At 32.1% G+C, this 24145-nt stretch overlaps 3 protein-coding genes across 5 annotated transcripts; all 3 read right to left on the reverse strand.

Moving 5' to 3' along the window:
* Nucleotides 1-4763: 4763 nt before the first annotated feature.
* nitr6a (novel immune-type receptor 6a) lies at nucleotides 4764-7896 on the reverse strand (the record flags this gene model as incomplete). Its single annotated transcript, NM_199130.3, is given in 6 exon segments — nucleotides 4764-5441; nucleotides 6443-6474; nucleotides 6585-6710; nucleotides 7172-7246; nucleotides 7328-7681; nucleotides 7781-7896. Coding segments are annotated over 6 exon segments (750 nt in total). The 3' UTR covers nucleotides 4764-5312.
* A 4337-nt stretch (nucleotides 7897-12233) lies between these two features.
* nitr6b (novel immune-type receptor 6b) lies at nucleotides 12234-19737 on the reverse strand. Of its 3 annotated transcripts, none has more exons than XM_073908212.1 (7): nucleotides 19341-19737; nucleotides 16545-16708; nucleotides 16084-16437; nucleotides 15946-16002; nucleotides 14678-14785; nucleotides 14545-14576; nucleotides 12234-14021 (listed from the first exon to the last, which is right to left on the reverse strand). In XM_073908212.1, exons 1-7 carry the CDS (start codon nucleotides 19352-19354, stop codon nucleotides 13899-13901), a joined length of 852 nt encoding a protein of 283 aa, XP_073764313.1. In that variant the 5' UTR covers nucleotides 19355-19737; the 3' UTR covers nucleotides 12234-13898. The 3 variants fall into 3 exon arrangements, with proteins under 3 accessions (XP_073764313.1, XP_073764315.1, XP_073764314.1); XM_073908214.1 differs by having other exon boundaries at nucleotides 16545-16704; nucleotides 19334-19569; XM_073908213.1 differs by having other exon boundaries at nucleotides 19334-19512.
* A 20-nt stretch (nucleotides 19738-19757) lies between these two features.
* On the reverse strand, nucleotides 19758-23785 carry LOC137496253 (uncharacterized). Its single transcript, XM_073908219.1, has 6 exons — nucleotides 23667-23785; nucleotides 23206-23559; nucleotides 23014-23088; nucleotides 22096-22218; nucleotides 21781-21812; nucleotides 19758-21614 (listed from the first exon to the last, which is right to left on the reverse strand). Exons 1-6 carry the CDS (start codon nucleotides 23698-23700, stop codon nucleotides 21510-21512), a joined length of 723 nt encoding a protein of 240 aa, XP_073764320.1. The 5' UTR covers nucleotides 23701-23785; the 3' UTR covers nucleotides 19758-21509.
* Nucleotides 23786-24145: the final 360 nt, after the last annotated feature.

Genomic DNA, 24145 nt, shown 5'->3' on the forward strand with positions numbered 1-24145 from the left:
ATTTCATGTTATTTGTCTATGGGATTATAATCTGCCTCTGTTCTCACATTTGCATTGAATATTATGTAATTTACTCAAGCAAATATTTAATTTGCATGGTTATTGCAAAGGTTATGTTATTTGGGAAATTAAAAAGTAGTCATAATAAAGATTTACATATTGATAATGAAGTTATAGAAAGAGTAAATGCAATTAGGTTTCTTGGTGTTGTACTGGATCATAAAATTAGTTGGAAACCACAAATAAATAATTTGATCTCAAAATTAGTAAAAAAAAAAAAAAAACTGTTGCAGTAGTGTATAAAGAAAGATTTATCCTGCACAATAAATCAATATTATATAACACACTTATGTTGCCATATATGAGTTATTGTGTTAAAATTTGGGGGAATACATATAAATCTAATTTACGATCCGTAAGTACAATGCAGAAAAAGTAATTAGACTGATAGAAGGTGTGGGGTAATTGAAGCAAACAAATCCCTTATTTTTAAAATTAAAAATACTTAAATTCGATGATTTGGTTACATTTAAAACAGCACAATTTATGTTTAAAGCTAGGAATAAAGTACTTCCAAAACGCATAAAAAAGTTTTTTGAAGTATGACAAGGGGAATATAATCTCAGAGAAGAACCAAATTTTAGGAGGCTGAAAACAAGAACAACTTTAAAACAGTTTGTGTATGTCTTTCTGTGGAGTAAAACTATGGAACATAGTATAATGTTATATAAAATTATAAATAATTATAATTATATAATAATTTATATATAAAGTTATATATATATATGTGTGTGTGTGTGTGTGTGTGTGTGTGTGTGTGTGTGTGTGTGTGTGTGTGTGTGTGTGTATATATATATACAGTTGAAGTCAGAATTATTAGCCCCCCTTTAAATTTTTTTTTCTTTTTTAAATATTTCCCAAATTATGTTTAACAGTGCAACGAAATTTTCACAGTATGACTGATACTATTTTTTTTTCTGGAGAAAGTCTTATTTGTTTTATTTCGGCTAGAATAAAAGCAGTATAACTTTAAGCAGTTACATTTTTTAACACCATTTTAAGGACAAAATTAATAGCCTCTTTAAGCTAAATTTTTTTTCTCGATAGATTAGAAAACAAACCATCGTTATACAATAACTTGCCTAATTACCCTAACCTGCCTAGCTACCCTAATTAACCAAGTTAAGCCTTTAAATGTTACTTTAAGCTGTATAGAAGTGTCTTAAAAAAATCTAGTGAAATATTATTTACTGAATATTATTTATATAATGTTGACTTCAATATATATATTGTATATAATTTTTTTTCTTTTCTATTTGCAGAACTATGTTTTTTTTTTCCTTTGGGTGTATGTTACAAAATGCAAAGGCACAAATGGGATCAAACATTTAATCTGTCAAAGATGCCAAAAGGATAAAATATGTCTCATGTAAAAAAAGAGATCAGTAAAAGAAGAAATAAGTTTAAGGAATAGACAAATGATGTATGTGGTTATGGGGTGGGAAAATAATAAGCTTGTGCTTCATCCCACTCCATTTTCGACTATGTTGAAATGTATTTTTTGTTAATGAAAATTGTTCGAAAATTAATAAATCAAATAAAAATTCCTAATTTGGCGTGAATGCAACATAAAAGTGTCATTATCGCCTCCTGTTGGTTTGACGTGTCCATGCATCACAGTGTGTTGTTGCATTGTCATCTGGACAAAGATTACTTGAAGAAAAAAAATTAAAGCAGGGAAAACCCAGTTTATCTAAATACCCATGTACGTGTGAACATAGTCTGACTAGTTACACTTGTTTAGGATTATTAAATAAGAAAAAGAAGAAAAAAACATTATGTGAGCCACACTTTTAAGGTACATCTGTGTAATAATCATGCTGCCTAATCAGCATCTTGATATGTTACATCTGTGAGGTGGATAATTATGTCTGCAAAGCAGAAGGGCTCACTAATACAGATATACTGTAGCAAAATATATGAACAACCTGTGTGTACATAGAAAGAGTTTAGATCTTTGAATTCAGCTCATGAAAAATAGAAGCAAAAACATAAAGATTTGCATTTATATTTTTGCCTGATTAATAATTATAGCACTTCTCTGATTTAGATTTTATCACATTTTTCCAAAATGTTTTTTTTTCTGGATTTGGTTGCATTGTGATCATTCGCCAAACAAGAGATTTAGAAGAATGTTTATGATAAACAGTTGGACAAAAAGGAGGTCAACAGAAACTAAAACTGTTTGAATAACATGAGGACGAGAACATAATGACAGATCTTTGAATAAATGTGAATTTTCTAACCATTATTCATTTCTTTAATCTGTAGAACATAAAAGATAATATTTACAAGACTGAAAGCTGAAAACCTGAAACCATTGACATCCATAGTAGGAAAAACAAATACTATGGAAGTTTATAGTTACAGCAGGTTTGCAACCTTCGTCAAAATAATTTATTTTGTGTTCAACAGAAGAACTAAATTGGTTTGGAACAAATTAAGGCTGAGTAGACGATGACAGAATCTTGAGTTTTGGATGAATTATAGCTTTAAGTATCCATAGCTGATGTCACTTGAATGAACAAAGACAAAAGTTTTACATTAAAATACCAGCAAACAGTACAAAATTGCACTTCCTGTCATTATAGAGCCTTTCAAATAAAAATATTTCAAAACTATAATGAAATAGCAAAGAATGAGTATTGTATACTGAAAGTGATCCTGCTGTTAGTTGTTGTTTGTTTGTGTGCATACTGGTTTTGATTAAATGCATCTCTCAGTTTTCTCCTGCCTCTGTGTAGGCCTGTTTTTTTTTTTTCTTTCTTTCGCAAAAGGTCATTGGTGGCACAACAACATACAACATGAATCAGGTCAGCACAACACATGCTGAAAGGGAAACAACTGAGGGTCTGCTAATGCTTTGAATAAATACCACAAAACTAAACTGATGTGCAAGCTAAGACATTCTGTGCAGCTGACCACAAAAAAACACACTTTGATCAGTTTATCAGGGGGAAATAATATGGGTTTAGCATCACATGACAAATGCCTTGCATAAACAACACGTGTGCAAGCATGTGTGTGTGTGTGAGCACATGCAACTTGCTTAAATACAAAAATAAGTAAATCACCACACTATTTTCCATGTTTTATTAAGATAAAAAATACTTCCTTTTTTAATTATATTAATAGCAAAAGTACTCCACTAAGATTTATATATATATATATCAGGGTTCAACGCTAAGGATTTTTTGTACTGGTCTGATCGGGCCAGTGGTTCAGATTTTTACTTGCCCTGCCATAATTTTCACTGGCCCCACCAAAAAACAAAGGGAAGTTAATAGCTATATTTTAGCCACATATTTTAAATAATGTGTCAAAAATAAAGTCTGTAAATCTACAATTTTAATACTTTAAAAAAATTATTAAAATGTTATGCAAACAAAAAGAGTAGTATGAAAAATGTGGAGGTTTTTTATTACAGTTCGAAATTATTTAACAAAAGGTGGGCTGACTTGTCAAACTGATGGCAAACTGTGCAAAACATCACTTAATTTTTTTTGTCACGTTGTTCACATGTAAATGTCTGCTTCCAAGACATTAGAAACAGACATTTTCTTTTAGCCTTATATTTTGATGTTGTCGCCATATTGCTGTTTCTTCTATGTACTGGCTGTTACCAGGTTATGGAAAAAAAAATTGCATGCTCAAAACATCAAATCAGATAAGAGGAACCTTAAAGCAATATGGTGTTTACGACATCACAGACAAGGTAGTGTTTAAAGACTTAAAACCACAAAATTAAAATGCATGCAAATGACAAATAGTCGCAGACAAATTAAATTGTTGAGCCCTGTATATATATATATATACATGTGCAACTGCTCGTTAATGCAAATTTCTAAGCAGCCAATCACAGGGCAGCAACTCAATGCATTTAGGCATGTAGACATGGTCAATCTGCTGCAGTTCAAAAGCATTAAAATGGGGAAGGAAGGGGATTTAAGTGACTTTAATGGTGAAATGGTTAGAAACTGCTGAAATTTTCACCCACAATCATCTGCAGGGTTCACAGAGAATGGTTCGAAAAAGACAAAATATCCAGTGAGCGGCAGTTCTTTGGGCACAAATGCCTTGTTGATGCCAGACTGGTTTGAGCTGATAGAAAGGCAACAGTAACTCATGGTTTGCCGACCATGTCCATCCCTTTATGGCCAGTGCACCCATCTTCTGATGGCTACTTCCAGCAAGATAATGCACCAGGTCATAAAGCGTGAATCATCTCAGACTGGTTTCTTGACCATGACAATGAGTTCACTGTACTCAAATGGCCTCCACAGTCACCAGTTCTCAATCCAATAGAGCACCTTTGGGATGTGTGGGAATGTGAGATTCGCATCATGGATGTGCAGCCGACAAATCTGCAGCATCTGCGTGACGCTGTCAAGTCAATATGGACCAAAATCTCTGAGGAATATTTCCAGTACCTTGTTAAATCTATGCCACAAAATATTGAGGCAGTTCTGAAGGCAAAAAGGGATCCAACAGCACTAGTAAGGTGTACCTTACTGTGTGTGTGTGTGTGTGTGTGTGTGTGTGTGTGTGTGTGTGTGTGTGTGTGTGTGTGTGTGTGTGTGTGTGTGTGTGTGTGTGTGTGTGATCTCATTAGTGGAATTTTGGATTTTACTCAAACATAAGTTAGACAGTCAGACCAAGTAAAACTAGTTGATATGGCTGCTAGATGAAAGAACAGCAATTTATAGAGTCAAACAGGTCATGTTTTTTGTTTTAGAAACCACATGCACATGTTCTAGACCAAACTGTAGAACAAATTATAAAAAAATAAATAAAAAATGAATAATAAAAAACTGAAAAGAAATTAAAAGTCAGGGTGAATTTATAGTTTCATTTTGGTCAAGTTGTTATTTTACTTAAATAGCCATGAATTATATTGTATAACATGTTAACAGTTGATATTGACATTCACGTCCATGTTATAACATGAAGGCAACTATGTATGTAAATTTTACTTACAAGACGACTAATACAAATTTCACTAATTTTGCAATTCGAGATGCAGATAAAACTGCAGTTTAAGTGTATAATTTATGTCATGCAGAAGTCACTGTGACAGTAACTTCATACTGTAGAATATATATCATTACAGCCTCAAATTGTGATTGTTTAAACAGAGTTTACATTTAAAAAAACTATATACTTCTATATACAGCAGAACACACAATTAAAAATCAATATCTAAATTTGTGAGGCAAGCTGATTTTAAAAGAAATATTAAAACAATTGTTTTGTTAAATCATGTAATCTCTTGACTTTAAATTCACTTCACTGTATTCAGCCTTTTGTCTGTTGTTTGATCTTCTTGCCGGAGGAACAGAGGCAAAACTCACAGCTGTATAATTCACATCTGAATCTCTAATCTGAAAAAATACAATAAAATAAAACATTTTAATATATAATATAATCTATTTGAGAGACAAATCACATTTTATACATGTTGTAATATTCATTGGCTTATAACAGTATAATAATAATAGCACTTTAATATAAGATTCCATTTCTTTTCTAATTAAAAATTATTATATGCATTAGAAAATATTATTTTTTGGACCTCAGCAAACATGAACCAGTTCTTTAGTTCATCAACATCAACAAAGGTGCAGCAACTTACTTGTTGATCATTTCTTATTATTACTGATTGTTAATACTGCATTAACCAGCCATAAATAATTAAAACATATTTCAAAGTTTTACCCGATTTAATATTTAAATAATAATGATAATATTAATAATATTAATAATAATAATAATAATAATAATAATAATAATGATAATAATAATGATGATGATAATAATAATAATAAATGACCTCATATGTAGAATAACTGAGCTTTACACTAAGCAACAAATTGCCTGATTTTAACAATATTTAGAAACCATTCACAATATTTTTTGCAGATAGACTAAATTGCTAGAGTTTCACAAAACTACACTGCTAAAATGCTGTAAAACTTACAGTATTACTGACAATTATGGTTGCCAGTAATACTGTAAAATCTACAAGTGCCCTGTAAATTATTAATTACAATTATGCTCTAAAATTACAACACAGTTGTAATTGGTCATTTACAGTGCACTTGAATATTTTACAGTATTACTGGCAAACAAAACTGCCAGTAATACTGTACATTTTACAGCAATTCTGTACATATTGTATGTTGATTTGTTTTTGTTTTTTTATTTCATTATTTATGCTATAATTACTTTGTCTGCTTAGGTGATGCAGATTATGAGACCTTCTACAAGCATTTTAATTTGTGTTAGAAGGGTGGGTGATCTTTGATATATGATCCATCCCTTTGTTGCAAGGATTTTACTTTATGTATATATGTTTGTCATGAAAATAGAGACAACACGTTACCTCACATGATGGAGATGCAACCATTTCAAGTCCTTTAATAAAATGTGCAGAATATTTTTGTTAAATTTTGACAGACATCTGTGATTAATTATTCAAAAGTACTGCCTATTTTGATATTATATTGTGTGTATATAGTTTTTACCTCTGTGCCTTTTTCTCCAGTGTATGCAGCGATCAGCAAGAATTATGATAGTTACCACCACAAAAACAACATTGGAGAATATCAAGCAAAGTAACACAGGATGCCATTCTTTTTGGAAAATGTCATCTGAAATGGAGGAAAATGAATCAAAGAATGTTAAAAAATAAAAAGAGAAGTTCTTTAAAAACAATGTATTGCCAGACTTTGAATTTCTTTTTATTAATGTGATGTGCAGATTCTTTAATTCAAAACTGACTTGACCACTTAAGCGAATGTCTAAGTATATAAAAATTAGTGCATTACATAAAATATTAAACCATAGTAAAATAAAATATTAATACTGATTCAAATGCAAATGATTTTTTAAATGAGTTGTAAAGTAGTTTATTAACCAACTAAAAAACAAAAATCAGAAGAAAAATTAGCTCAGAACATTGCAGTCCTTTTTTGTATACATCTTGTTTGATATTATTATCCAATTTAAGGATTTATTTTATTAAGTGTGGCTTACGCGTATAAATCATTATCTTGAACTACAGCTATAAAGTCCACATTGTTTACTGAATTATAGCACTTAAAAGAATTACCAGCATTTTTAACAGTGGTTCCATTCCCAGCCGGTATCTTTCCATAAGTCATGTTGACGTCTTCATACTCAGTTCCTTGGAAAAAGCAAAATATATGATGTTATATGGTTAAAATAGCCTATTTCCTCACAAAATAGTAGACTGAATATATTTTACCTTGTAGCATCAGATGTGCTCCAGAGATAAACTCTATTAAATTCAAGAACACCGTGCCGCAGTAGTATATTCCAGTGTCCTGCTTGGTGGCAGCTGTGATGTTGAGGTGAAAAGAGTCTTCACTTGGTAAAATACTGAATCTTCCATCTTTAAATTCATCTTCAAATATGACTTTATTCAGTTGAATGTATGATATTGTGATTGCCCTTGGGATCTGTCCAGTTTTCTGTTTATACCAAACCAATGTGTTGCCCAAACTAATTTTTGTAGAGAAGCATTTGATGATAACATCATCTCCCAGCTTAAATGTTTGTAATGAGACAATTTCAGCACTGTGGTTAGACTGGGCTCCAGCTACAACAAATCAGATAGATTTCAACAATTAAAATGACGTATGAACAGTAAAGAAGTATGTTTAAACAGTCAAAAGAGAAATAAAAAAGCTATACTTACGTGCCCAACACATCAAAATGAACCAAAAGATCATGTCTAAAGCAATGGATGTGGGAAAATCCTCTTTAGAAGACTTGCATGTGACATGATTGGTCACTTTCAAACCAAGACGGACTAGAATAAGTCTGTTTTGAGCAAAGCTAAAAAACTCTTTGCAACTGACCGCAAAAAACAACATCATTTCTAGCAGGAGGAAATAATGTGGCTTTGTTATCTGATACCAGATCTATTAAACGTGTGTGTGTGTGTGTGTGTGTGTGTGTGTGTGTGTGTGTGTGTGTGTGTGTGTGTGTGTGTGTGTGTGTTCAAACAAATTTACTTTAATATGTTTCTACATGCCATTACAGTTGAAGTGTTATTGTCCTTTTTGCTAATATCTTATGTGTAATCTAGGATTCTGAAAAGCTACTTACAGTGTATAACAAACATAAGTTACACCACTAAGGGGAACTAAACACAAAGAGGAGACAAACCACTTAAAACTGCAGTCAATCTGGCTGCTAGATGAAAGGAAGTCAAATAAAAGAGCCCAAAAGGTCATGTTTTTTTGTGTTAGAAACCACATGCACATTTTCTGGACTTGTTAAATGTCATTTTAGCCTGAGTTCAAACCTACTTTTGTACATTACAAGAGACAGAGTTTGTAAAAATGCTTTAAAATATTACCTTGCATTTACCTTGTGTAAATATTTTTTTAATATTTAGTAAAATGTTATGCTTACAATTTTCTGTACATTTTTTGATTATTAAACTTGTATGTAATTTGCAAGTTAATAAGAAATCATGAGCACGTGCACACCTCGGGTCAGCCACCATCATGTACATACACTGAAAGTGGTTTCAAAAATCCCCCTTTTCTTAAGGTCACAAAGAAGCAAAAGATTGTCCTTTTTCCTCTGTCATGACATACATCCACTTGAGGGGTAAAAATGTAGTGGTGGTGCATGATTTCTTCCATTGGAAACTGATTGGATTGCAGAACAGACATAAGCAGGGGAGAAAAAATACACACTGTTAGCCCTTTCTGAAAGATGTTCTATGTGACCAGAAATGAAGAAATGCAATTTTTAGGGGGCAAGGAAAGTTATGATATTTGATAAAACATGTTAAGGGGAAATGAACAAATGCTGTTGCACTAACATTAACCTCTTCTAAGCTTGATAGGAAAATTTGTTAAACACAAAGCGATGTAACACAGGTTTAAGCTTGTGGTTCAATGAATGGTGAAGGTGGGAAAGCGGCTAACCTTTATTGATTTTAATAATAAACATAAATACCCTTAACAGAAACTTAAAGGTAAACTCAAACATTCAGGCCTGAGAAGGGTATAAACGGAGATCAGAGTCAGCTTCAAATTTAGCTTCAAGTGGGATGAACAAACCTCCTGGAGTTTTCATTTCTTTAATGTCTCGTATAAGTTGCACAAGAGTCCAACCGATTGTTTTATGAATGTCTAAATCTACACAAACCCTAAACTCACACTAAAAAAATCCACAAATTAGCAGTTTTCCAACAACTTTTAACCTTGAAAATTTCTAAAAAGTGAATTTTATAAACATTTTTAATAGTTCAAAGGGATATATTGTCTGGGTTAATGTTGTATAACATGGCAAAAAACCTTGTAATTAACTGCCAGTACATTTTCTGCTATTTTTAAAATATTTCTCTATATTTTATGTATTGTACATAATATTATTTCCAAACTACTAAAATGTCAATAAAAGTCACTATGTTAAAGTGTAGAGTTGAATTTTCAAGAACCGGCAGAGCAGAGATCAACATTCATTTATTCTTTTTTTTTTCGGCTTAGTCTCTTTATTATTCTGGGGTCGCCACAGCGGAATGAACCGCCAACTTATCCAGCATATGTTTTAAACAGCTGCAACCCATCACTGGGAACATCCATACACACTCATTCACACACATACACTACGGTCAATTTTAGCTTACCCAATTCCCCTATAGCGCATGTTTTTGGACAGTGGGGAAAACCGGAGCACCCGGAGGAAACCCACATGAACATGGAGAACATGCAAACTCCACATAGAAATGCCAACTGACCCAGCCGAGGCTCGAACCAGCGACCTTCTTGCTGCGAGTTGATCATGCTACCCAATGCTCCATCACCATATAATGCAATTCACTACTCTAAAAAAATAAAATAACAGTTGTGAATCACAAAATACAGACGCTATTAATTAAAAGATATTTTGCAACCTCACATCAACCTGTTGTGTTTTATTAATGTCTACTACACCTACACCACCAACCGTAAACCCAAACTACTAACAACGTAAATCCCTCTCCAGGCTGCAGCAAAACCTACTTGCCAGGCCTGGTCCTCTCTCATCATTTTACTCACGTTACTCCTGCTTTTATCTTTCCTTTAACATTTAACATTTCATCACCTTAGAATTATAAGGTTCTGTCTGAGTTCTGAAAGATTTTGAGATATTGAGCTTCAAAGTTTTTGCATTCCATGTAGCAAACAATGTGTAACAGTTCTCTTTCATACATTAACATGACAGAGACCCTGAGGGTTCTCTAAATGTAAATGATCAAAGTTCTCTTATTTGCAAATTGGAGTAAAAAAAAAACATGGTAAATGCAGATAGAACCTTCTCATTCTGAAAAGTTATTTTCCGCTTGGAATTATAAGGTTCTATCTGCCAGATAATTTATTGAAGCATTATTTTTAGATAAATACAATCAAAAATACATCAATAAAGTTGATGTGGTAACAATATGTTGATGCTTGAGAAAGTAAAATTTTGGCTTTCTATAACATTTATTTCATGTTTTAGGATGAATATTATTTCTTGACCAAATTAAGCATGCAAGGCTGAGCTAAATATTTTTTCCAGTGCAGCAGTTAATTTTATGTAATTAATATGTTAATATTTATTAGATTTTATGCTTTATATGAATTATTGAATTATATTTATTAAATTATATGCCCCCTGAATTAAATTAAGTGTTTATCCTCCTAGGCTTGATATTAAATTTAAAGACTTTAAAAGAAACAGACGATGACCAAATGAGTTAAATAAACACTGAAAAGTGTTTCACTGACTATATGTTTATTTATTTATTTATTTATAATTTTTAAACAGGAAAGGATTAAAAGATAATCGGGCCTGACACAGCATGAATGCTGTTTTTAGCAGGTTCCTGCTCTGCAGAACATAAAAACAGACAGACATCTCATCCATCAACACAGTACAAGCAATCACCAAACATATAAAATAAAGAAAAGCAGGCTACTATCTCAGTGGCTACAGCAATAGTTGACCATCAGATGACAAGCATGGGATTTTTTAAAAAGTCTCAGTGTCGGGATTGTTTTGAGATGTTGTGGGATCTCATTCTAGGCTCTTGTGAAAACATAAAAGAAAGATATCTGTCCATAACAGTTTTTAAAAGCCGGTACTGGCAAACATCAATTTGTTACAGATCTGGTGGAACGATCAGTCCTTGTGTTGAGTTTTGGTACCAATGCACAAAAGGCTGCTGAGGTAGAGCTATTTAAAATTTGATAGTACAGTTTGATACCTGTGTTCATAATGTAGTTTTGAAATGTTAAAGCTTTAGAAAGTGATAGAGCAAAACAGAGATGTGTCCATCCAGAAAGTCTGTTGTGGATCTTATAGGCCCTATTGTACAGTCTAGCTATTGGCTCCAAGATATCGTTAATGTTGTTTTCTTGTGTTTACGTAGATGACTAAGGCCACTGTGTAAATACACAGTACACTTATGATCTTATTGCCACATTATATCATTACGATAACATGATATTGTTCCCTTCAATGATTTCCTGAAGATGAATACCAAAAATAACACAACTGGAGTAACTACAGCAGTCGCAATCGTCGATCTCAAATTAAGTAAGAGCTCGCAATGACATATGATGATGTGTGTGTAACGGAGGCCAGCTAGTGAGTGCTGTGCAGGTAAACCTCACTCCTCTGACCTCTAAAGCTACTCTAGCGACAGATGCTAAAGGCCATGGTCTGTAACCTGACTCCCATGCGGGAGGTCGCCGGTTCGATACTAGCTCGGAGTGGGTTAGGACCGGTGGGGTTACATGTGCAGGTAGATTTTGAAGCTCTTCCCCTTCACACTCTGTTTCAAAGGCCAATGGGAAGGTTGTAGGTGTAAAATTTAATTAGATTTGGGCCATATTTTTTACTTGTTCTAAAACTCTACAGAATATATATTTTTTAGAATTTTTCTTTTTAAATGTTGCAAATTACTACAAAAAAGGAATGACTCATCTATATCACATTCAAGCAGAGTTACATGGCTACAAAATAGCAGCTCCTAAAACTTTTTTTATCCAGTATATGGCAATTAATCACCTTTAAGAGCTTAGTTTGAGAAAGAAGTGAAGAAAGAAGTCATCAAAATGGTTTTATAGTTAACTATTGTTTTACTCCCGAACACTGTTATGCGTAAACTTATGCATGTTGTTTTATTATGCATACTGCCATCCAAATATTTTACAACATATCAACAGTGAGGTCCATACAACAATATGGGTAATAATATAAAAGAATACTATTGATGGAGAATAGCAATCTTTAAAAGCTAATGCAATATTGGTCTACCTTTTACTCATGGTCTTTTTAACATCATTAAAATGTTAATGATGCTGGAAGGATCAAGGCTGCCAAATACTACAGTGAAATAAATCAATTTCTGCATTCAATGTACTATTGTATGATTATTTTATTAATTGTTCATCATTTATATTTGATTTGGATTTGTAATTATTCATTAGACATATTGTATTGCATACATTGTATTACATATTGTCGTCACCATGTCTTTGCTTTGCAGGTGATTGGTTAGTTTAGATTAGATAAGATTTATTTTTTGGTAAGACTAATATGGCACAGTGCTTTTTAAATGTGTGAAGAGGAAAAAAAATGATGACTGTAAAATAATTCAAGTGAAGATGGATCTTTTTAGGAAGAACTCTCTCTGTTCATCTGATACTGTAGATGTTGATGCAACAAATGTGGAGGTTTTGGGAGATTCAAATAAAAGCGTGTAAGATAATGTGATGTTTTGCAAAACAGAATGAAGAAATAAAAAGTGTGGATCAATTTTGAGTTTTATTTTGGTCAAGTTGGTATTTTACTCAAATAGCCATAAATTTTATTCTGTAACATTATCAGTTGTTATTAACATTCAGCTATGAAATAATTAGAGTTTCTTTATTATAAATATTTAACAGGTTCATGAATTAATTTTTTTTATATTTCAAGATCAGTCAATAAACTACACTTTTTTCTTATATGTGTGAAAATATTAAAATTTTATATTCCCTATTTTCTCTTTATATAAAAAATCTTATGTATATAAATATTATATAAATCTTATATATCTTGTATAAATAAAAGAAGCTTAATTATACATTGTAAAAAAAAATCAAGAATTTTATAGTTTCTTTCCGGCAGCTGGGGTCCTTGAAAAAAGTAAAATAACGGCTGTTAAATTACAGACTTTTACTATAAAATAACAGAGATTTCATTACAAAAAATTACTAGAAATTGAAATTTAAGGGCATTTCTGTAATTGTATGTCAGTTATTTTACCGTAAACTTCTGTAATTTAACAGCTGTTATTTTACTTTTTTTTTCTGGCACCCCAGCTGCTGATAATAAACCGTAAAACTACAGATTTTTTTTACAGGGTAGGAAAGCAGCAGACAGCATTAGAATCCAATACACAAACAGAAATGCCTTGATGTCTGTTTTAAGTTACAAGACAAATAATTCACATTTAGCTAATTTTGGAATTGGCAACCAAATTTATGATACTGATAAATCATTATGAATAATGCAACCTAAAACATTTTTGTCTTGAAGCAGTCACAGTTATAAAATATTTTAACCTTATGGCCTCAATAAAGTGTGCTTGATTCAGCAGATTCTACTTTTTACAAACACATAACTTTAAATCTTTAAACACTAAGTATATTTATACAGTGGAACACACAAAAGTGAAGATCACATTCTACCTTTGTGAGGCAAGATGAACTCGGTATAATCTCTACATTAAAAAAAGTCAGGTCTGATATTTTTCTCTTTTTTGTAAAAAGTTTATTGTTTTGTTAAATCATGTAATCTCTTGAATTCACTTCACTGTATTCAGCCATTTGTCTGTCCTTTGATCTTCTTGCCGGTGAAACAGAGGCAAAACTCACAGCTGTATAATTCACATCTGAATCTCTAATCTGAAAAAAATAAATAAAATGAGAAATACACGAATATATATATATATATATATATATATATATATATATATATATATATATATATATATATATATATATATATATATATATATATATATATATATATATATATATATATATATATATATATATATATTTGTTTTTTTTTTCCTGATTAAGAAACAAATCACATTGTTATTAATGTAGTTGTTATATTCATTGGGTTAGAAGTAGGATTGTGTACTGTAGATTCTAATAACATTTTCCAATAAGGCTCCATGTCAGTAATTTCCAAATATTCATAATTAAAATCATATTTGCATTAGGTAATACAATTTATAACAGAACCGAACAAAAACAAACCAATTCTTTAGTAATATTTAAAAAGATACAACAGATTACGTACAGTTTCTCATTTTTAAATATTGCTAATTGTCGTTAATGCATTAAACAGTGTTAACTAATGGAAGCTTATCGCAAAATGTTACCAGATTCCATTTTTATAAGAATAACAATAAATTACCTCACGTGATGGAGATGCTACATTTTCAGGTCCTTTAAAATGTGCAGAACATTTGGGTTCAATTTTGACAAACATTTGTGATTGAATATTTAACAATTTTGCATATTAAATTGTTTGTGTTTATAGAATTTACCTCTGTGCCTTTTTCTCCGATGTATGCAGCGATCAGCAAGAAGTGTGATAGTTACCAGCACAAAAACAACATTGGAGAATATCAAGCATTCCTTTTGAAATTTGCTATCTGAAATAGAGAAAAAATATACAACAATTTAAAAATAAAGCAACAAGTAAGTCAAAATATAAAGTTCTACTAAATACTGCATTGCCAGAATCAAAATCATTTTATTAGTACTGTGTGTAATGTGCAGATTGCTTACTATGGCTCAAAATACATGACTATGACTTAAGCTTAAAGATCACGGCATTAGATAAAATATCAAACCAGGTGACTCATTTCTCTATTAAATTCTATTCAATTTAATAATATATATATATATATATATATATATATATATATATATATATATATATATATATATATATATATATATATATATATATATATATATATATATATATATATATATATATATTAAAGTAAGCAATACAGAGACCCTGGACAATAAAACTTTTTGTTTTATGCCGCATTGGTATATTTATGGTAAAATACATAGTATAAGTTAAAATTCTAGATTGTTATTTTATGCCAAAATGATCAGAATATTAAGTAAATTTCATCTTTCATGAAGGAATTTTGTAAACTTTCCACTGTAACTATATCAAAACGTAATTTTTGATTAGCAATATTCATAACCCTCATAATCTAGATGTTCAAATAGTTGTATCTTGAACAAATATTATGCTCGCACAAATCATATGTCATTGGAAAGCCCTTTATTTTAACCAATTTGTAAGCTTTCAGATGCATATCTCAATTTTCAAAACTTTACCATTATTATCCTTATGACTTTACCCTTATGGTTTTGTGGTTCATGTACACAGTTCACAAAACAAAAAATATGCTGTACAAATACATGTACAATGACAAATCTGCACACACACATAAAAAAAAAAAAAAATAATCAATGTATAACTGACACAAAACTGCTGTGAACTTAAGGAGAATTCATTCATCATCATCATAGTCTAAAATGCCACTGGTGGAAAAAAAAAATCACCAGAAAAAAAGTGCAGTTTTTGTTTGCAGAAGTCATGCTTGATATTTTACATATAATAACGCAAGGATATTTATAATGTGTTTTGTTGTGACTTAATGATACAATCACTATCTTGAACCACAGCTCTGGTTCAAGATAGTGACAGGTGACAGTTGCCAAAACAGAAAAGTGAAGGACTAATAGTTTAGAAAATTATAGAAATTAAAAGAGGAATTACCAGCACCTTTAACTATGGTTCCATTTGGAATATTCTCACATGCCATGTTGACGTCTTGAGTTCCTTGGAAATAACAAATTAAATGATGTTATATGGTTAAAATAGTCTATTCCCTCACAAAATAGCAGAATGAATATATTTTACCTTGTAGCATCAGATGTGCTCCAGAGATAAACTCTATTAAATTCAAGAACACCTTCCCGCAGTAGTATATTCCAGTGTCCTGCTTGGTGGCAGCTGTGATGTTGAGGTGAAAAGAGTCTTCACTTGGTAAAATACTGAATCTTCCATCTTTAAATTCATCATCAAATATGACTTCACTTTTGTGATTGTATGATATTGTGATAGCTCTTGGGATCTGTCCAGTGCTCTGTTTAAACCAAACCAATGTGTTGCCAACACCTTTTCTGGTTGAGAAGCATTTGATGATAACATCATCTCCCAGCTTAAATGTTTGTAATGAGACAATTTCAGCACTGTGGTTAGACTGGACTCCAGCTACAACAAATCAGTGAGATTTCAACAATTAAAATGATGTATGGAACTCCAATAAATAAATATTTTTTTATTTAAACAGTCAAAAGAGAAATAAAAAAGCTACTTACAAGCCAAACACATCAAAATGACCCAAAAGATCATGTCTGAAGCAATGGATGTGTGAAAATCCTCTTTAGAAGATTTGCCTCTGATGTGATAGGTCACTTTCAAACCAAGACAGACTGGAATCAAACTGTGATTGGTTGAAATCGACCTGATATCTCTCAGCTCACTCCCAAATTGAAGCAAAAATGTTATGATCAATGTCTTATTTGCTTTATTGTCTATAATAATAGAAGTTAATGCAGTTTACATGTCTGTGTATGTAAATTTAGAGGGGAACATTTTTACAATGAGTGACCTTTGCACAAGCATCGTACAGTTTTTTCACTTGAAAAAAAAAAAGACAAGCAATTTACAGTAGCTTCACAGTCCTAAATATATATAGCTAAATATAAATAAAAGTTAACATAAATAGTTAAAGCAGCCAGTTTGCTTCTTGAACAAAAATGTCCAACATATATAACTTTATTTTAGCTTGCAATGTGTTCATGTGTAGACAACATTTAATTATTGAAATAAAAAACCTTAAAAAAGGAATTATAAACCACAGTAAAATCAAGTTCAGGATTTTTTTTAAATATATATATATATATAATTTTTTTTTTTTAAAGGTCATGATTCACACTTATTAAATAATTGCTTCATGTAGTTTTAATTTTACATTCTTCAGGTGACACAAAACACAGAAATTTCGCACAATGCCTTCATCAGTGTGTGAGCAATATATTATTATTTTAAATTTTAAATTATTATTATTAATATTATTAGACTAGTTTCAACACTCTGAAATGAATATAAACAATTAAAATACTACCCAAGTTGTATTTCAAGTTTGTATATACAGTACATTTAAGATAACAGTACACATAAGATATAAGAGTTCCTTTTTTGTTGTTGTTGTTTTGATAAACGTCTGTACTGTACAAAAACAGTTTGAGGTTTACTTGTTCTTGTTTTTTTAAAGATGGCTATCGGAGACAACCACTGACCTCATGAGCACCCTATTTAGCAATTGTCGACAAGACAGCAAAAACATATATCCTGTGCACAATGTGAGTGAAAGTGCAAGTCACATTTACATACAACAACAACACTGTCTCTAAAGGGTTTCACGACCACAGTGTTACGTCGTTGGAAAAAGTGAGAATGCAGACGACCACTGCATTTTTTAGACGTCTTCTGCATTGCTCGCTTGAGTGGGTGTTTTTGACAACCACAGATTTGACATGGAACAAAACTATATCCTGCTTAAAACCGATGAAAACATGAGACTATAAAAAAGCGGAATCTGCAGCTATGAATATTATGCATACACTTATTTAACATAAAGCATCTAATCAGCCAATCACACGGCAGCAACTCAATGCATTTATGCAGATGGTCAAGAAATCTGATGAAGTTTAAACCGAGGATAAGAATGAGGAAGGAACCTGATTTAAGTGGGTTTAAATATGGTGTGGTTGTGTTAGTGTCAGAAAGGCTTGTCGGAGTATTGCAGAATCTGCTGATCCAATGGGATATTCCAGAATGCGAGAATGGACACTTTGCACATGGTGGTTGTTATGCATTTAAAGATTAACAACTTTTAAATACTCTAAGACATACAAAAACATACATTTAATTAAGCTATACTTTGTATTATATCAAATATGCATCAAATTGCAAAAAAAAAATAGTTAATGCTTGTTTGAAATGCTTCTAATGCTATGTCCGGGACTATAAATTTGACATTTTTTTCTTTTCTGACTGCTGATAACAGTCTCTGCTGTTGAGAAAAATGAAAATGGTCTATAGTGATGCCACAAAAGTGATCCTCCTCATTCTGTTGTGTCCTGTTTGTGTGGGCCCTAGTGAGCCAGTATAGAAATTGGGATTCCAAATTGTCAAAAAAAAAAGGATTATACCCTGATAAAGTGTTAAACTGAGGTTCTGACCTTCTGTCATCATAAATCTCAGAATGCACTTTGAAAAGAATAGAAATGTGACCGTGGCCAAATTGCTCTGTCCATCATCATGGCTTTCTAAACACACCCATATCTACTGAGTAGGTCTGTTCTGTCTCTCGCTCTACTCCACTAATGTTAAATGGCCATCTGGTACACTGTGCCAGCTAACATACAGGTAGATGCTGCCCACTGCTGGTATTATTTCTCAGTTCAAATTTGCAATGTGCTTTAAGAGTCTAGAAACATGCTATAAAATAACTAAAAACTATTATTCGTCGTCTTATTCCTATTATTAGCAGTAGTAGAGGTGCTGTAATCGTCCTGTAGATATAACTGATAAATCAGTTGTATGTGTTAAATATCAAACTGATTAAACAATTTAAATATTCTCATAGACCTTCCTATTAATTACTATTGTGTGTGTGTGTGTGTGTGTGTGTGTGTGTGTGTGTGTGTGTGTGTGTGTGTGTGTGTGTGTGTGTGTGTGTGTGTGTGTGAAAATGTATTTAAAAATGGTTTAATTTCTTTTATTTAGCTTTAGCTCCCTCTTGAGGATAGATTGACGAACAAAAACATTGACCGAAATTTAACTTGACACTCCTACTGTATATACCAGCTCTCTATACTAAAATCTGTTCACCCAGGATCAAATTTGCTGTTAATTTACAATCTAAGAAGCACATATTATATCTGAAAAAAATAGCGGAATGATTACCATCCCATTAAAAGAGATGAAAACCATATACAATAAAAACAAAATTATTACCGCCAAACCAGACACATATGTCTTATGAAGCAAAATGTTCAGTATATGCAAGAAAAGTATCATTATTTAAAATGTTACTTACTATTTACCTTATCCAAAGCATCAGGAAACAGCCCAGAGCGATTTCCGTTACCTAAATGATTCAGTCCAATGAACAAATTCCTTTCATTGAATGAAGCGGTTCACTAAATTAAACAGACCTGAGCGAGTCACTCTGACTTAAAAACAAATAAACCTGCGTATATTATCATTTGAAGACACTTTCTGAGAACTAATTCAGAATTTAATGCTGACCAGAGGAAACCAGACCAAAAAAACGGTCAGCTGGTCATGAGCGCATGCGTGAACCGAGTAACGTTAAAAGTCAAATAGTTAAAAACTTCTTCTTTTTCATTTTATGGCGGGTGGCAAGGGTTAAAAACTAAATGTTTTGGCACTTTTATGGTTGCCGTGGTTTAAAATATTTTTTTAAATACCAATCTATTTACATTATTTGTTTTTGTTTTACATCATTATTCAGGGATTTATAATTGTGAGTAATTGCACAATAACCAAACAGGTGAATTATGCTGCGTTTCACCTTGTTGAAAAACAGCATAAGTAGGTTCTGAATCATGGTTGCTGGATTGAGCTGGTTCTTATTGGTCATAAACTGGTTTAAGATGTTTTAATGGTCATCTGATGGTCAGGACCATCTAAGAAACAACTCATGGCATGCAAGAACCGACTTAAGCCAGCTCAAATGAGTAGTCATGGTTTAAAAACCCACCTAACAAGCATATCTTGTTTTTGTATGGCAGAGAAGATTTCAAGATTTTTTAATTAGGCTACTACTTGAAATAATGTCTGAAATCAGACACCGGGCCTGTGAAATCGAGACGACTCCAACCATGTCGAGACACATCATTTCACTTGAGATTAGCACTTTGTGAAACGTTAAAATAAACTCTGAAGTAACCTTTACAGCACAGTGATTGGTGGCAATAAAGCCTATTGTCATTGACACAATAACACACCAAAAAATGCCCAGCTCTGAATTCATCTGGATTCAGAGGGTCAAGTATGACTGAAGCTGCGGATTACAGATAATAAAGTTGTTAGTGATCTTCATTTTATAACTGATGATTTCGCTTTTTAAGATCTCAATGTATAGGGTATTATTTTGTTTTGCATGTTTTATCTCTCAGAGCAACAATGTCATTTAACTACAGCCTTATTTTGTTTCTTCATAGCAGTGATGTGTCATTGAGAAGGATGCCTTTGTCTAAAATGCAAAGCTGGTAACATCATTTTAAGGTTAAAAATCTAATTTTACACTTGTCATTTTATTGTTTATATTGATAATCATTGTAGTGTTAATAGTCACTGTTATTGTATATTTCATAAATGTCATTATGTTCTCAATAAAATACTCTTCAAGAGTTTACACTTAGCTGATGATTAATTATAAGCGTGTTTGGCATGCTGTCTCGGGAGAGAGCCCTGAACTCATAAGATCCTCGAGCCCGGGGCTCCCTCCCATTGCAAGGCAAGAGGGGAGTTTGAGCTTAGGTAGATCTCGCAAACTTCTCTGCTTGTAATAAACAGATAGTGATTGCTCTTAAGAAATAACAGTTTACTAGGATCACATCTATGATGACGATTTGGATTTAGTCAATTGACTTAACTTGTGTGTTTTTGTACAGTGGGAGGAAACCGGGGGCCCCGGAGGAAACCCACGTGAGCACAGGCAGAACATGTAAAAGCCAAACAGAAACATCAGTTGGCTTAGTGAGGACCAGTGACGTTCTTGCTGCGAGGCGACAGTGCTAACCACTGGGCCACCGTACCACCCATCTAGGAAAGAAGGAGGAGTAGGGGTGGAAGGAGGGATTCTTTAAAGGACCATGAAACCCCCTCGTTTCAGCAGGGTGTTTTCACACCTCTACTTTGACAGTCACCTCAACATGACATGTGATAAGGAGCTTAGGGTATTTATAGTGACAAAGGAATCGTCTGATTGGAGGATGTTCAATCATAAGCACGTGATCCTCTCAAAATTAGTTTATGAATAAACCCCACAAATGTAGTTGTTTGATCAGATTCTACTTTTTATTGTCTAAGGGTTTTTCTTTTCATTAGAAATTATTTTTACAGAACTCACAAAAGTAAGATGAACTCATTTCATTTACATTTGCTTTAAATGATTCTTTTGAAATGTAAATATATATATATGCACTTTTTAACAGTTAGTCAGAAACATTTATGAAGAGATTATTCTAAACCATATTCTGATCTCTTGACAGATGCTTGCTGTTTGATCGCCTTGCTGAACGGACGGAGGCAAAACTCACAACTGTATAACTCCCATGTGAATTTCCAATCTGTGAAAAATAACAGACAGACAGACATACATACAGACAGATTGACAGACAGACAGATAGACAGAAAGACAGACAGACCAATGTTAACAGGACTAGTAATATTTATAAAAAATTAAATGCAGTGTCACCCTAAATTCAGCCTTCAATGATAAAGAAATTCAATTACCTTGTTTAACAAAGATGCAACTTCAATTGGTCCTTTAAAATAAGCATAAAATGGAAGACATTGCGTTTATTATCATGATGGCATATTTGATAAGTTTTGCACATGATATTGGTTTATTATAATATTTTAGGATTAATGTCTCAGTTAATATCATTTAAAGCATGGTTAAAAATTAAACAGTTAAATAATTTAAAGTTGACTTTACAACATTCCTGAAATTTAAAATACATGAATGTTGTCAAGACTTATTGATCATATATTATTTTACAGTGCAGAAGGAGTGGGAAACTAACAGAAAGTATGTGTGAATTTTACCTTTTTGGCTTTTTCTCCAGTGTTTGCAGTGATCAACAGTGAGTGTGATAATTATCAGCACAATAAAAGTCGAGGATATCAAACAAAGTAGCATAAAATCCCATACTTTTTGGCTATTGCTGTCTAAAATGAAGAAAAAGATTTTTAAAAAGGCAATGAGCAACAGTGGTACATCTTGTAGTGGAGTTCTTTGAATATATATATATATATATATATATATATATATATATATATATATATATATATATATATATATATATATATATATATATATATAAAACTGCATATAACTATTCAGTGTTAGATCATACTTTTAAATTTCTTGAAATGATATTAGGGTTATTCTCAGAATACTATTAAACAACACAACACAGGATTTTAAAAATAAAAGCTTAGTTATTTAGTACATAAAAACAAAAGACAATTATATTCTCTAACAAGTACAGTTTTCAACTAAAGAATTATTATAATTTATGTTCATTGATTAATTTTCTGTCGGCTTAGTCCCTTTATTCATCAGGGGTAGCCACAGTGGAATGAATCGCCAACTTTTCAAGCATATGTTTTACAAAGCGGATGCCCTTCCAGCTGCAACCCAGTATTGGAAAACACTCATACACACTCATTCACACACATACAGCCAATTTAGTTAATTCAATTTATCTATAGCGCATGTCTTTGGACTGTGGGGGAAACTGAAGCATCCAGAGGAAACCCACGTGAACACAGGGAGAACATGCAAACTCCTCACAGAAATGCCAGATGACCCAGCTGGGACTCAAACCCGCGAGTCTTCTTGCTGTGACTCGACAGTGCAAACCAGTCAGCCACTGTGTGCCCTATTATTACTTTAAAGGAAATATTAAAATAGGAATTTGAATTATTTGACTAGATCATAGCAATTAAATGAGAAATTACCAGCAATTTTAATGGTGGTTCCATTCATAACTGGTATCTTTCCATAATCCATATTAACATCTTTGGACTTGGCTCCTTAATCATAACAAAAAACATTGCTTTAGATTAAAAACAACTTTGTTAAAATTATAGTCCAACACACAATCTGTGAAATAAAAGTTTATAGATATATAAGGTTACTTTATATTTTACCTTGTAGCATCAGATGTGCTCCAGAGATAAACTCTATTAAATTCAAGAACACCTTCCCGCAGTAGTATATTCCAGTGTCCTGCTTGGTGGCAGCTGTGATCTTGAGGTGAAAAGAGTCTTCACTTGGTAAAACACTGAATCTTCCATCTTTAAATTCATCTACAAACCTGACTTTATTCAGTTGATTGTATGATATTGTGATTACTCTTGGGATCTGTCCAGTGCTCTGTTTATACCAAACCAATGTGTTGCCCAAACTCATTTTTGTTAAGAAGCATTTGATGATAACATCATCTCCCAGCTGAAATGTTTGTAATGAGACAATTTCAGCACTGTGGTTAGACTGGACTCCAGCTACAACAAATCAGTCAAATTTCAACAATTAAAATGATGTATGGAACTCCAATAATTGAATAAGCATATATTTAAACAGTCAAAAGAGAAATAAAAATGCTACTTACAAGCCCAACACATCAACATGACCCAAAAGATCATATCTGAAGCAATGGACGTGTGAAAATCCTCTTTAAAAGACTTGCATGTGATGTGATTGGTCACTTTCAAACCAAGACAGACTGAAATCAAACTGTGATTGGTTCAACCTTATATCAACTTACTCGCAAATTGAAGCAAAAAAATGTTATGACCAATGTTGCCATATTGTCTATAATAAAAATTATAATATAAATAGTTAATGTATTTGTGTGTGTGTGTGTATAAAATAAAAAATATAATATAAATAGTTAATGTGTGTGTGTGTGTGTGTGTGTGTGCGTGCGTGCGTGTGTGTGGAATGCAGTGCATGTTATGTTCAATAATTATTTTTAATAATAAATTATTGTTAGTCGATGTAAATTATTTGTGCACTGGACACAAATTTGAGTTTCCTTTTGGTGTTGTTGTAGTTTTGACTAAGGTCTGCACTATATAGAATCAGTTT

The sequence above is a fragment of the Danio rerio genome, chromosome 7 (genome assembly GCF_049306965.1).
Source record: "Danio rerio strain Tuebingen ecotype United States chromosome 7, GRCz12tu, whole genome shotgun sequence".
NCBI classification, from domain to species: Eukaryota; Metazoa; Chordata; class Actinopteri; order Cypriniformes; family Danionidae; genus Danio; species Danio rerio.